The following is a 12,937-nucleotide window of genomic DNA, read 5'->3' on the forward strand; positions in this document are numbered from 1 at the left end:
CATTGCCTGGAGGATATCTCATTCTACCATGGTGCATTGTGGGGATTGCAGTCATAAGGACACAACACCTTTTTCAGGTTGGGCAAAAGTTGTGAGTGGCGTACCTCAGGGATTGGTACTGGGACCCCTGCTTTTAACTTGTTTATTATCTTTCATGACAAACAAAATTCTGATCACAATTTGTTTTATCTCTCTTTGGCAGCAACTAAAAAATCCTTGACCTATTTCAACCATGACCACGAGGGCAGTTTACAGGAGGTCAGCTTTGATCAGCAGGAAGTAAAGAAGATATTCTATGGGAGTTTTCACAAGGTTCTCACTGGAACGTTACCACTTCAACATCACCTCAACACCCCTCAACATCACCTCAACACCACCTCAACACCACCTCAACACCACCTCAACGTCTCCTTAACACCACTCAACATCACCTCAACACCACCTCAACACCACCTCAACATCACCTCAACGTCTCCTTAACACCACTCAACATCACCTCAACACCCCTCAACACCACCTCAACACCACCTCAACACCACCTCAACACCACCTCAACACCACCTCAACACCACTCAACACCACCTCAACGTCTCCTTAACACCACTCAACATCACCTCAACATCACCTCAACACCACCTCAACACCACTCAACACCACCTCAACACCACCTCAACACCACTCAACACCACCTCAACATCACCTCAACGTCTCCTTAACACCACTCAACATCACCTCAACACCACCTCAACGTCACAGTGTCCTTCCAAACACTGGATACTATGCAGCATAAAGCCCAGGAACGGATACTTTGACAGAGCGCTCATGTATCATTTATTTACGGGGGCTCTGTAGGTTACAATGACACATTTTGAGTCCTATTGACATGCCGATTCCCAAGATAAAGCAGCAGGTGACTCCTCAGTAAGGCATGGCGTATACAGATAGTAGGCGACAGAGTCCTGTGTATTGCACGGTCATCTCACTACAAGGACTAGTCCCACAATCCTTTGCCTTTTGACACAGACCCCTAAAGACTCAGGCTGTATAATGGTTCTAGCACAATTTTGAAGCTTGCTGCAATACGTTTTCACACATTAAGGTTCTATTTTAGGATTATTTAGCTGCCGGTGTCACCAGTAAGTGATATTTGGGGTGTTCTGAAGGGTAATGTTGTAATGGGATATAGGGAGCTCCCTGCATGTTATGAGTGGGGCTGATGTCCTACGAGTGATAAATGAGTTTGACCTTCTCTGACCTTGCCCATCTCCCCTCCAGGTGCAAGTGTCCGTCAGTGGAGAGAGCGTCCGGCTGTATGTGGACTGTCAGAGAGTAGCTGAGAGGACCATAAAAGGCATGGGAGGAGTGACCAATCGTGGGTTTGAAATGCTGGGGAAGCTGACCAGAACCAGAGGCCCACGGAGCGGCTCATCAGCAGTGAGTACACCCAGAGCCACTTCTGCTTCATCTTCCTCATCCTCACCTCCTCTGTATGTCAAAAGAAATCTTAAAAAAGAGGCGCAGGCTCCGAGCTAAAGCAATAGGTGACATGCTGTAGTCACCTAGCATTAATGGTTGGAACTAATTAGGATGTAACCACCTGAGTGCCTTTGCTGTTCAATGCTTTCAAGGATCCCCTGGGATGCACAAATGATGGGACATGCGCGTGCAAAAGGTTGACGCCTTGCGTTTGCGCTTGCATATCTCTTTGGTCACCCTCCCAGAGCACTGGTGTGGTTAAGGAGTTGGTGGCAGTCTCTTTAACCGTTGCGTTGCTGACACCTGTTTTGCAGTCACTAGCAGCACACGGTCCTTACTAAAGTCTTGCAACCCTCGGACACAGAAGGGGCTCCATTTATTTTATTTACCGTCCAAGAATGTGTCATCCCTCCATCCCCATAATACAATGTCACCCCGGTGTCACTGCAGCCTTTCTGTGTGTGTTAGACAGGAGACAGAGTGCCTCATTTCCAGCTTTATTTAACTCGAGACATTTTAAATTTCCCATGATCAATGGGCCTCATTTGGAACAAATTCTCACTCTGTCTCCTCGAGCAGAGAAGAAAGAGCCGGCTCTCTAGAGGACATTTAAAGAGAAGTGATAGCATCTCTCTATTTATAGCTGGCGTGGGTCAGAGGAGCCCCGTGTGCAGGAGAAAGCCGCTGCCGGTGACAAAAAGAGAGCGCCTCACTCAATCTATGTATGCATTTCAATATTAACTCTAGGCTCTGCCTCAGGGACACTCTCTCTGCCTCGGGGACACTCTCTCTGCCTCGGGGACACTCTCTCTGCCTCGGGGACACTCTCTGCCTCGGGGACACTCTCCCTGCCTCGGGGACACTCTCCCTGCCTCGGGGACACTCTCCCTGCCTCGGGGACACTCTTTCTGCCTCGGGGACACTCTCTCTGCCTCGGGGACACTCTCTCTGCCTCGGGGACACTCTCTGCCTCGGGGACACTCTCTCTGCCTCGGGGACACTCTCTCTGCCTCGGGGACACTCTCTCTGCCTCGGGGACACTCTCTCTGCCTCGGGGACACTCTCTCTGCCTCGGGGACACTCTCTCTGCCTCGGGGACACTCTCTCTGCCTCGGGGACACTCTCTCTGCCTCGGGGACACTCTCTCTGCCTCGGGGACACTCTCTCTGCCTCGGGGACACTCTCTCTGCCTCGGGGACACTCTCTCTGCCTCGGGGACACTCTCCCTGCCTCGGGGACACTCTCCCTGCCTCGGGGACACTCTCTGCCTCGGGGACACTCTCTCTGCCTCGGGGACACTCTCTCTGCCTCGGAGACACTCTCTCTGCCTTGGGGACACTCTCTCTGCCTCGGGGACACTCTCTCTGCCTCGGAGACACTCTCTGCCTCGGAGACACTCTCTGCCTCGGAGACACTCTCTCTGCCTCGGAGACACTCTCTCTGCCTCGGAGACACTCTCTGCCTCGGAGACACTCTCTCTGCCTCGGAGACACTCTCTCTGCCTCGGAGACACTCTCCCTGCCTCGGGGACACTCTCCCTGCCTCGGGGAAACACACTCTGTCTTGGGACACCCTCTCTGCCTCAGGGGACACCCTCTCTGCCTCGGGGGACATCCTCTCTGCCTCGGGGGACACCCTCTCTGCCTCGGGGGACACCCTCTCTGCTTCGGGGGACACTCTCCCTGCCTCGGGGACACTCTCCCTGCCTCGAGGAGACTCCATGCCTCGAGGAAACTGTCCATGCCTCGAGGAGACTGTCCATGCCTCGAGGAGACTCTCCCTGCCTCGAGGAGACTCTCCCTGCCTCGAGGAGACTGTCCATGCCTCGAGGAGACTATCCCTGCCTCGAGGAGACTGTCCATGCATCGAGGAGACTCTCCCTGCCTCGAGGAGACTCTCTTCCCCGGGGACACTCTGTTGTTAAATAGCTTGGCTTACTGCTGCATCTCCTACGTTGTGTTACTTGACCAAATATTGGTGGAGTTTTAGCTTCCTTTGTTGCTGGGTAATGTCCTGCGGATATCACATAGGATGAGATTACACTTGCTGCTTCGTTGCTTTGTAGATATAAATACGCGTGCGTCCGTTCTGCTGGGGCGGGATTCTTCTTCCCTATAGAGATCCGTTCTCCTGGGGCGGGATGCTTCTTCCCCATAGAGATCCGTTCTCCTGGGGCGGGATGCTTCTTCCCCATGGAGATCCGTTCTCCTGGGGCGGGATTCTTCTTCCCCATGGAGATCCGTTCTCCTGGGGCGGGATTCTTCTTCCCCATAGAGATCCGTTCTGCTGGGGCGGGATTCTTCTTCCCCATAGAGATCCGTTCTCCTGGGCCGGGATGCTTCTTCGCCATAGAGATCCGTTCTCCTGGGGCGGGATGCTTCTTCCCCATAGACATCCGTTCTGCTGGGGCCGGATGCTTCTTCCCCATAGACATCCGCTCTGCTGGGGCGGGATTCTTCTTCCCCATAGAGATCCATTCTCCTGGGGCGGGATGCTTCTTCCCCATAGAGATCCGTTCTGCTGGGGCGGGATGCTTCTTCCCCATAGAGATCCGTTCTGCTGGGGCGGGATGCTTCTTCCCCATAGAGATCCGTTCTCCTGGGGCGGGATGCTTCTTCCCCATAGAGATCCATAGCTAAATACTACGGATTTCTCATCAATCATTGGTTTTATTGCTACAATAGAAGCCAACGTTTCGGCTGCTGAAGTCTTTATCAGAACAATGGCAAACGTTGTAAACCCACAGAACCCACTCCTCATCATTTAGATAGTATTCTGGACTCGGTGGTAACGTTTGGTGGTACGAGGGTACTACTTTTTTGCTTTACAAATCCAGAATGCTGCTAGTAATGTTTTTGGAAAGTTTGCAGCAAACCTGTAACATGCCTTACTGCACACGCCTGTAACATGCCTTACTGCACACACCTGTAACATGCCTTACTGCACACGCCTGTAACATGCCTTACTGCACACGCCTGTAACATGCCTTACTGCACACGCCTGTAATGTGCCTTACTGCACACACCTGTAACGTGCCTTACTGCACGTACCACTAACATGCCTTACTGCACACATATGTAACATGCCTTACTGCACACGCCTGTAGCATGCCTTACTCTAGTCACCTGTAGCATTCCTTACTGCACATGCCTGTAGCATATCTTACGGCACTTGCCTGTAGCATATCTTACGGCACACGCCTGTAGCATGTCTTAATGCACACATCTGTAGCATGTCTTACTGCACACACCTGTAGCATGTCTTACGGCACACGCCTGTAGCATGTCTTACTGCACACGCCTGTAGCATGTCTTACTGCACACACCTGTAGCATGTCTTACTGCACACACCTGTAGCATGTCTTACTGCACACACCTGTAGCATGTCTTACTGCACACACCTGTAGCATGTCTTACTGCACACACCTGTAGCATGTCTTACGGAACACGCCTGCAGCATGTCTTACTGCACATGCCTGTAGCATGTCTTACTGCACATGCCTGTAGCATGTCTTACTGCACATGCCTGTAGCATGTCTTACTGCACACATCTGTAGCATGTCTTACTGAACACATCTGTAGCATGTCTTATGGCACACGCCTGTAGCATGTCTTACTGCACACATCTGTAGCATGTCCTACGGCACACACCTGTAGCATGTCTTACTGCACACACCTGTAGCATGTCTTACTGCACACACCTGTAGCATGTCTTACTGCACACACCTGTAGCATGTCTTACTGCACACACCTGTAGCATGTCTTACGGAACACGCCTGTAGCATGTCTTACTGCACATGCCTGTAGCATGTCTTACTGCACATGCCTGTAGCATGTCTTACTGCACACATCTGTAGCATGTCTTACTGCACACATCTGTAGCATGTCTTATGGCACACGCCTGTAGCATGTCTTACTGCACACATCTGTAGCATGTCCTACGGCACACGCCTGTAGCATGTCTTACTGCACACATCTGTAGCGTGTCTTATGGCACACGCCTGTAGCATGTCTTACTGCACACACCTGTAACATGTCTTACTGCACACACCTGTAGCATGTCTTACTGCACACACCTGTAACATGTCTTACTGCACACATCTGCAGCATGTCCTACGGCACACGCCTGTAGCATGTCTTACTGCACACATCTGTAGCGTGTCTTATGGCACACGCCTGTAGCATGTCTTACTGCACACACCTGTAACATGTCTTACTGCACACACCTGTAGCATGTCTTACTGCACACACCTGTAGCATGTCTTACGGCACACGCCTGTAGCATGTCTTATGGCACACATCTGTAGCATGTCTTACTTTCCATGAGAGCAGACAAGGAACAGTAGGAGTATCTGTGTCTGTGAATAGGGTCAGTGTCCCGGGACAAGGATAGAAAAAAACGGAGCACTATCCAATAAAATAAGGATTCAGAGGGCTCCCCCGTGTATCTCACTGGATAGTGCTCCGTTCTTTCCTATCCTTGTCCCTGCTACTTTCCCACAGCGGACGCGCATCCCAGGATTCAACAGGACTCTGCAGTGAGTTACTCTGCTGCTATTGTTTTATTCAGCATATATGGCATACTGTGCCTCATTAAGGAGATTTATTAGTGTGTCTAACCCACGGAGACTCTGGGCACCGTTCTCCATGCACTCTGTATTGGATCTCAATACTTAAAATAAAGGGAGCCATTTTTTTTCCAAATATTCTGGATTGTTTATCAACTACACGGGATAATTGATTGTTTGGGCACCAGATCTACTCATCAGTGTCCCGGGAACCTGCAAAGCGGGGGAGTGTATTAGGGAACCTGCAAAGCGGGGGGGTGTATTAGGGATCCTGCAAAGCGGGGGAGTGTATTAGGGATCCTGCAAAGCGGGGGAGTGTATTAGGGAACCTGCAAAGCGGGGGGGTGTATTAGGGAACCTGCAAAGCGGGGGAGTGTATTAGGGAACCTGCAAAGCGGGGGAGTGTATTAGGGAACCTGCAAAGCGGGGGAGTGTATTAGGGAACCTGCAAAGCGGGGGAGTGTATTAGGGAACCTGCAAAGCGGGGGAGTGTCCCGGGAACCTGCAAAGCGGGGGGGTGTATTAGGGAACCTGCAAAGCGGGGGGGTGTATTAGGGAACCTGCAAAGCGGGGGAGTGTATTAGGGAACCTGCAAAGCGGGGGAGTGTATTAGGGATCCTGCAAAGCGGGGGAGTGTCCCGGGAACCTGCAAAGCGGGGGGGTGTATTAGGGAACCTGCAAAGCGGGGGAGTGTATTAGGGAACCTGCAAACCGGGGGAGTGTATTAGGGAACCTGCAAAGCGGGGGGGTGTATTAGGGAACCTGCAAAGCGGGGGAGTGTATTAGGGAACCTGCAAACCGGGGGGGTGTATTAGGGAACCTGCAAAGCGGGGGAGTGTATTAGGGAACCTGCAAAGCGGGGGAGTGTATTAGGGAACCTGCAAAGCGGGGGAGTGTATTAGGGAACCTGCAAAGCGGGGGAGTGTATTAGGGAACCTGCAAAGCGGGGGAGTGTATTAGGGAACCTGCAAAGCGGGGGGGTGTATTAGGGAACCTGCAAAGCGGGGGAGTGTATTAGTGAACCTGCAAAGCGGGGGAGTGTATTAGGGAACCTGCAAAGCGGGGGGGTGTATTAGGGAACCTGCAAAGCGGGGGAGTGTATTAGGGAACCTACAAAGCGGGGGAGTGTATTAGGGAACCTGCAAAGCGGGGGAGTGTATTAGGGAACCTGCAAAGCGGGGGAGTGTATTAGGGAACCTGCAAAGCGGGGGGGTGTATTAGGGAACCTGCAAAGCGGGGGAGTGTATTAGGGAACCTGCAAACCGGGGGGGTGTATTAGGGAACCTGCAAAGCGGGGGAGTGTATTAGGGAACCTGCAAAGCGGGGGAGTGTATTAGGGATCCTGCAAAGCGGGGGGGTGTATTAGGGAACCTGCAAAGCGGGGGAGTGTATTAGGGAACCTGCAAACCGGGGGGGTGTATTAGGGAACCTGCAAAGCGGGGGGGTGTATTAAGGAACCTGCAAAGCGGGGGGGTGTATTAAGGAACCTGCAAAGCGGGGGAGTGTATTAAGGAACCTGCAAAGCGGGGGAGTGTATTAGGGAACCTGCAAACCGGGGGAGTGTATTAGGGAACCTGCAAACCGGGGGAGTGTATTAGGGAACCTGCAAAGCGGGGGAGTGTATTAGGGAACCTGCAAAGCGGGGGAGTGTCCCGGGAACCTGCAAAGCGGGGGGGTGTATTAGGGAACCTGCATAGCGGGGGAGTGTCCCGGGAACCTGCAAAGCGGGGGGGTGTATTAGGGAACCTGCATAGCGGGGGAGTGTCCCGGGAACCTGCAAAGCGGGGGAGTGTATTAGGGAACCTGCAAAGCGGGGGAGTGTATTAGGGAACCTGCAAAGCGGGGGAGTGTATTAGGGAACCTGCAAAGCGGGGGAGTGTATTAGGGAACCTGCAAAGCGGGGGAGTGTATTAGGGAACCTGCAAAGCGGGGGGGTGTATTAGGGAACCTGCAAAGCGGGGGGGTGTATTAGGGAACCTGCAAAGCGGGGGAGTGTATTAGGGATCCTGCAAAGCGGGGGGGTGTATTAGGGAACCTGCAAAGCGGGGGAGTGTATTAGGGAACCTGCAAAGCGGGGGAGTGTATTAGGGATCCTGCAAAGCGGGGGGGGTGTATTAGGGAACCTGCAAAGCGGGGGAGTGTATTAGGGAACCTGCAAACCGGGGGGGTGTATTAGGGAACCTGCAAAGCGGGGGGGTGTATTAAGGAACCTGCAAAGCGGGGGGGTGTATTAAGGAACCTGCAAAGCGGGGGAGTGTATTAAGGAACCTGCAAAGCGGGGGAGTGTATTAAGGAACCTGCAAAGCGGGGGGGTGTATTAAGGAACCTGCAAACCGGGGGGGTGTATTAGGGTTTCCGGTCTCTGTTTATTTTTTTTTTACGTAAAAACTGTTTTTATTTATTTTGTTTTCCATAGATTTCATTTTATTCGTGTTTCTCAGTGTTAACAATATATATATATTTGACACGCATTGGAATTTGGAGTTTATCAGTGCACTTTCTTCAGTATATATATACTGTATACTTTATACGCAGAGCGCACAGGGATCAGATTGGGAGGCCTGGAGCTGCCCCTTCTCCTCCCCCCTCTCCCTCCTCCTCCCCCCCCCCTGTATTTTTGCTGGTAGGGTCTGTTTGCTTCCGGCTGCTATCACTTCACCTCAGGACCCTTTGATATGAGACCACCCGAGTCTCCCCAAAGCCGTCAGCGTTTGCTGATGTTAGAGATGCTGTTACAATCCCCATACTCCTTTATTATCTGTAACTGTCCATGAAATGTCTGCAAACTGAATGTATAACCTCTGCTCATTTAATGTACCTCCCGACCATGTACCCTATGTATGCCCTTACCCTATAGATTGTGAGCTCCCTGGGGCCGGACCCTCCTTACTTAAAATAACAAACATAAGCATACATTGTTACAGTATTGTTTTCGTCCCCCCACCCCTATTGTACTGCGCTACGGAATATGTTGGCACATAATAATAATAAAAATTATAATTCTGGCTTTATTTTGTATATTTGAAACAAAATAATTGTATTTAATTGTAGTCGTTCTCAAACTGGCTGTAAAGTTTTGCGATGCCCCCATAAGTGGAGGCGTGCACAGTATTTACTTAAAAAATAAATGATGATGGTGATGATCAGGGGCGTAGCTAAAGCCTGGGGGCCCACAATCTTGGGGGACCCGCTCTGCTGGGGGACCCATGCTCTTTGGGGACCCGCTCTCTTGGGGGCCCGCTCTGTAATGTGAACAATGCTTATTTTTGCTGCTGCGTATGCGCGCCGGCACTTAGCTACTGCGCATGTGCGATAGGCACTTGGCTACTGCGCATGCGCGATCGGCGGTTCCTGGTCGCTCATGCGCATGCGCGATCAGAGCTTGCCACATGCGCAGTAGGAAAAAGCCGGTCGCCACTGGTGATGATGATGATGATGATCCCTTCCCAGCTCCAACTCCAGTCCTTCCTGATTATCTGCAGCGGGGCCTGGCCTGAAGAAGACGGGTGCTGTGATGTCCTAGCGAAGGTCAGAGTCGTGGTTTGGGATGTTACCATGCTGGGCTATGAGCACAGACATCCCCTCTTAATACTGATCCCTTACACTTTCCTGTCAGTGCCTTATATTCTGCAGTCAGAACCTCCTCTGCTATTCCTGTACAGTCCTCCCTCTCCGCTCACACAGTCTCCTCTGCTATTCCTGTACAGTCCTCCCTCTCCGCTCACAGCTCACACACCCTCTGCTATTCCTGTACAGTCCTCCCTCTCCGCTCACACAACCTCCTCTGCTATTCCTGTACAGTACCCCCTCTCCACTCACAGCTCACACACCCTCTGCTATTCCTGTACAGTCCTCCCTTTCAACTCACAGTCTTCTCTGCTATTCCTGTACAGTCCTCCCTCTCAACTCACACAGTCTCCTCTGCTATTCCTGTACAGTAGCCCCTCTCCACTCACAGCTCACACATCCTCTGCTATTCCTGTACAGTCCCCCCTCTCCGCTCACAGCTCACACACCCTCTGCTATTCCTGTATGGCTCCCCCCTCTCCGCTCACAGCTCACACCCCCTCTACTATTCCTGTACGGCTCCCAATCTCCGCTCACAGCTCACACACCCTCTGCTATTCCTGTACAGTCCCCCCTCTCCGCTCACAGCTCACACACCCTCTGCTATTCCTGTACGGCTCCCCCTCTCTGCTCACAGCTCACACCCCCTCTGCTATTCCTGTACGGCCTCCGCTCACAGCTCACTCCCCTCTGCTATTCCTGTACGGCCCCCCTCTTCGCTCACAGCCTACACCTCCTCTGCTATTCCTGTACAGTCCCCCCTCTCCGCTCACAGCTCACACACTCTCTACTATTCCTGTACGGCTCCCCCTCTCTGCTCACAGCTCACACCCCCTCTGCTATTCCTGTACGGCCTCCGCTCACAGCTCACTCCCCTCTGCTATTCCTGTACGGCCCCCCTCTTCGCTCACAGCCTACACCCCCTCTACTATTCCTGTACAGCCCCCCCTCTCCGCTCACAGCTCACACCCCCTCTGCTATTCCTGTACGGCTCACAGCTCACACCCCCTCTGCTATTCCTGTACGGCTCTCCGCTCACAGCTCACACCCCCTCTGCTATTCCTGTACGGCTCTCCGCTCACACAGTGCCTTTTGCTCAGTTACTATAAGGACAGATGTCTCTGCTCCTCCCTGACAGTCTGTCCTCTGCCTTCCAGCGAGATGAGAGCACCTGTCCTGCACCCCCCTCCGCCTGCACCTGCAGCTCAGACACGCCGGGACCCCCAGGCCTGCCGGGACCCCCTGTAAGATAAAGCCACCTACATTTTCCCAATTGGAGCAGTTGGGGGATGGCCTCCTAGGGAGGGAGTTATTTATTGGAACTGTAGCACAATATGGGGTCCGGGGATATGGGATGATCACAGGGAGGCAGTTAGGGTGGGATTATAGAGAAGAAAGGGAGGTAGTTATGCTGGGTGTTGCAAATGTTGATCTAATGTAGTTGCAGTATATATCGTGTATTCCACGGATAGAATTATAATGTTCAGCGTTAAAGTGGGGTGAGGACAGAGAGAAGGGGGTTCAGATGTCCCATTCCTTGTAATGTTCTATAACTGTCCTGCTGAGTGGTCACTCTCTCTGACATCTCTCCAACAGGGGCCTGCAGGAGCAAGAGGACTAAAAGGAGAACAAGGGGAACCTGGGCCAAAGGTGCACACTCTAGGGGAGGAGATGGGGGTCCATCAGGGGGAGATGGGGGTCCATCAGGGGGAGATGGGGATCCATCAGGGGGAGATGGGGATCCATCAGGGGGGAGATGGGGATCCATCAGGGGGAGATGGGGATCCATCAGGGGGAGAAGGGGATCCATCAGGGGGGAGATGGGGATCCATCAGGGGGGAGATGGGGATCCATCAGGGGGGAGATGGGGATCCATCAAAGGGGAGATGGGGGTCCATCAGGGGGGAGATGGGGGTCCATCAGGGGGAGATGGGGGTCCATCAGTCCATCAGGTGGGAGATGGGGATCCATCAGGGGGGAGATGGGGATCCATCAGGGGGGAGATGGGGATCCATCAAAGCGAGATGGGGATCCATCAAAGGGAGATGGGGATCCATCAGGGGGAGATGAGACCCATCAGGGGGGAGATGGGGATCCATCAGGGGGAGATGGGTACTGCAGGGTGACAACGTGACAGAAGGGATATATGTCACAGCGCTTTACTGTACACCTGCAGTATCTCTATCTGAGTGTCACAGCGCTGTACTGTACACCTGCAGTATCTCTATCTGAGTGTCACAGCGCTGTACTGTACACCTGCAGTATCTCTGAGTGTCACAGCGCTGTACTGTACACCTGCAGTATCTCTATATGAGTGTCGTGTCAATCTTTTTCCTGCCACAGGGAATAATCTGGAAGAATTTGGGGGGATAAATGCAGATTGTGAAGGAAATTTGCTGATTAGAGAGAAAACCGGGTTAATTATGAATTTTTAAGTGGGTGCAAAACGGGCCTGAAAATGCTCAGTGGCCACAAATTTAATGCAAAGCATTTTTGGCTCTGGTTTGCAGGGAAGCTCAAAGATCTCACCCTATTCTTCTTTACCTCATTTCTCAGGGTGAAATTGGACTTCCAGGCCAGTGGGGTCCGGAGGGTCTTGGGGGTCACATGGGCTCCCCTGGGCTGCGTGGGATGACAGTTACAGGACCAATGGTATAGTCCCCTCTACTTCCTCCCTGGTCCTGAGTATCACATGTTACTTAATGCTATTGCCTGATGGTGTGATTACACAGTAACTGAGATTGTACTTGCAGTGCAATAAATCCTTTAGCTGCCACATTGTTGCAGAGCCATTTCCCGCAGAGGCGGGTTTAAAGCTGCAGAGCAAGCAATATCCTACATGTGTGTTTAATAAATCAGTTCTGCACTATGAGAATATACTTGTAGCATTTTTTTAAAAATTACATTTTTTAGGTATTATGATGTAACAAGCATTGTTTGTTTCTATAGCAACCATTTACAACGTCACATCCCCTTCCTCTTCTGAAACAGGCTATGGAATACGCCTTTTTGAGCCCGCCCTCTCTAGCGGCGCGCCAATTGTATCTAGTGACTGCCTGGTCACATGATCTTCCCCACAGAACTTTGCATCTTTGTTCCTCTTCTGCTGCATTGACAGCCATTTAGTGAACCCCCGAGCCGAATCTTCGCCGGTCGATCACAGGAGAACGGATCGTTCAGCAACTTAGCTAATTACTTATCATTGTGGGGATTGTATTGAGGCACATATAAAAGGAGGGGTAAAACCGTCAGCTTGGACTGCTGCTTTAAACTAACCATTACCTTACCTACAATGCACTCCAAGAGTTGGGCTACCACTGTGCAGCA

At 52.0% G+C, this 12,937-nt stretch overlaps 1 protein-coding gene across 7 annotated transcripts in view; it reads left to right on the forward strand.

The window, feature by feature from the left end:
• Window positions 1-12,937, forward strand: part of COL20A1 (collagen type XX alpha 1 chain) — a 54,488-nt gene that overhangs the window by 30,885 nt on the left and 10,666 nt on the right. For all 7 annotated transcript variants that reach the window (XM_075571491.1, XM_075571492.1, XM_075571489.1 and 4 more), the window contains 6 exons: window positions 203-312; window positions 1,276-1,434; window positions 9,494-9,571; window positions 10,768-10,854; window positions 11,207-11,260; window positions 12,167-12,262. In XM_075571491.1, coding sequence (XP_075427606.1) covers window positions 203-312; window positions 1,276-1,434; window positions 9,494-9,571; window positions 10,768-10,854; window positions 11,207-11,260; window positions 12,167-12,262 — 584 coding nt within the window. The remainder of the gene's footprint in view (window positions 1-202; window positions 313-1,275; window positions 1,435-9,493; window positions 9,572-10,767; window positions 10,855-11,206; window positions 11,261-12,166; window positions 12,263-12,937) is intronic.

Source organism: Ascaphus truei, chromosome 15, assembly GCF_040206685.1.
Source record: "Ascaphus truei isolate aAscTru1 chromosome 15, aAscTru1.hap1, whole genome shotgun sequence".
NCBI classification, from domain to species: Eukaryota; Metazoa; Chordata; class Amphibia; order Anura; family Ascaphidae; genus Ascaphus; species Ascaphus truei.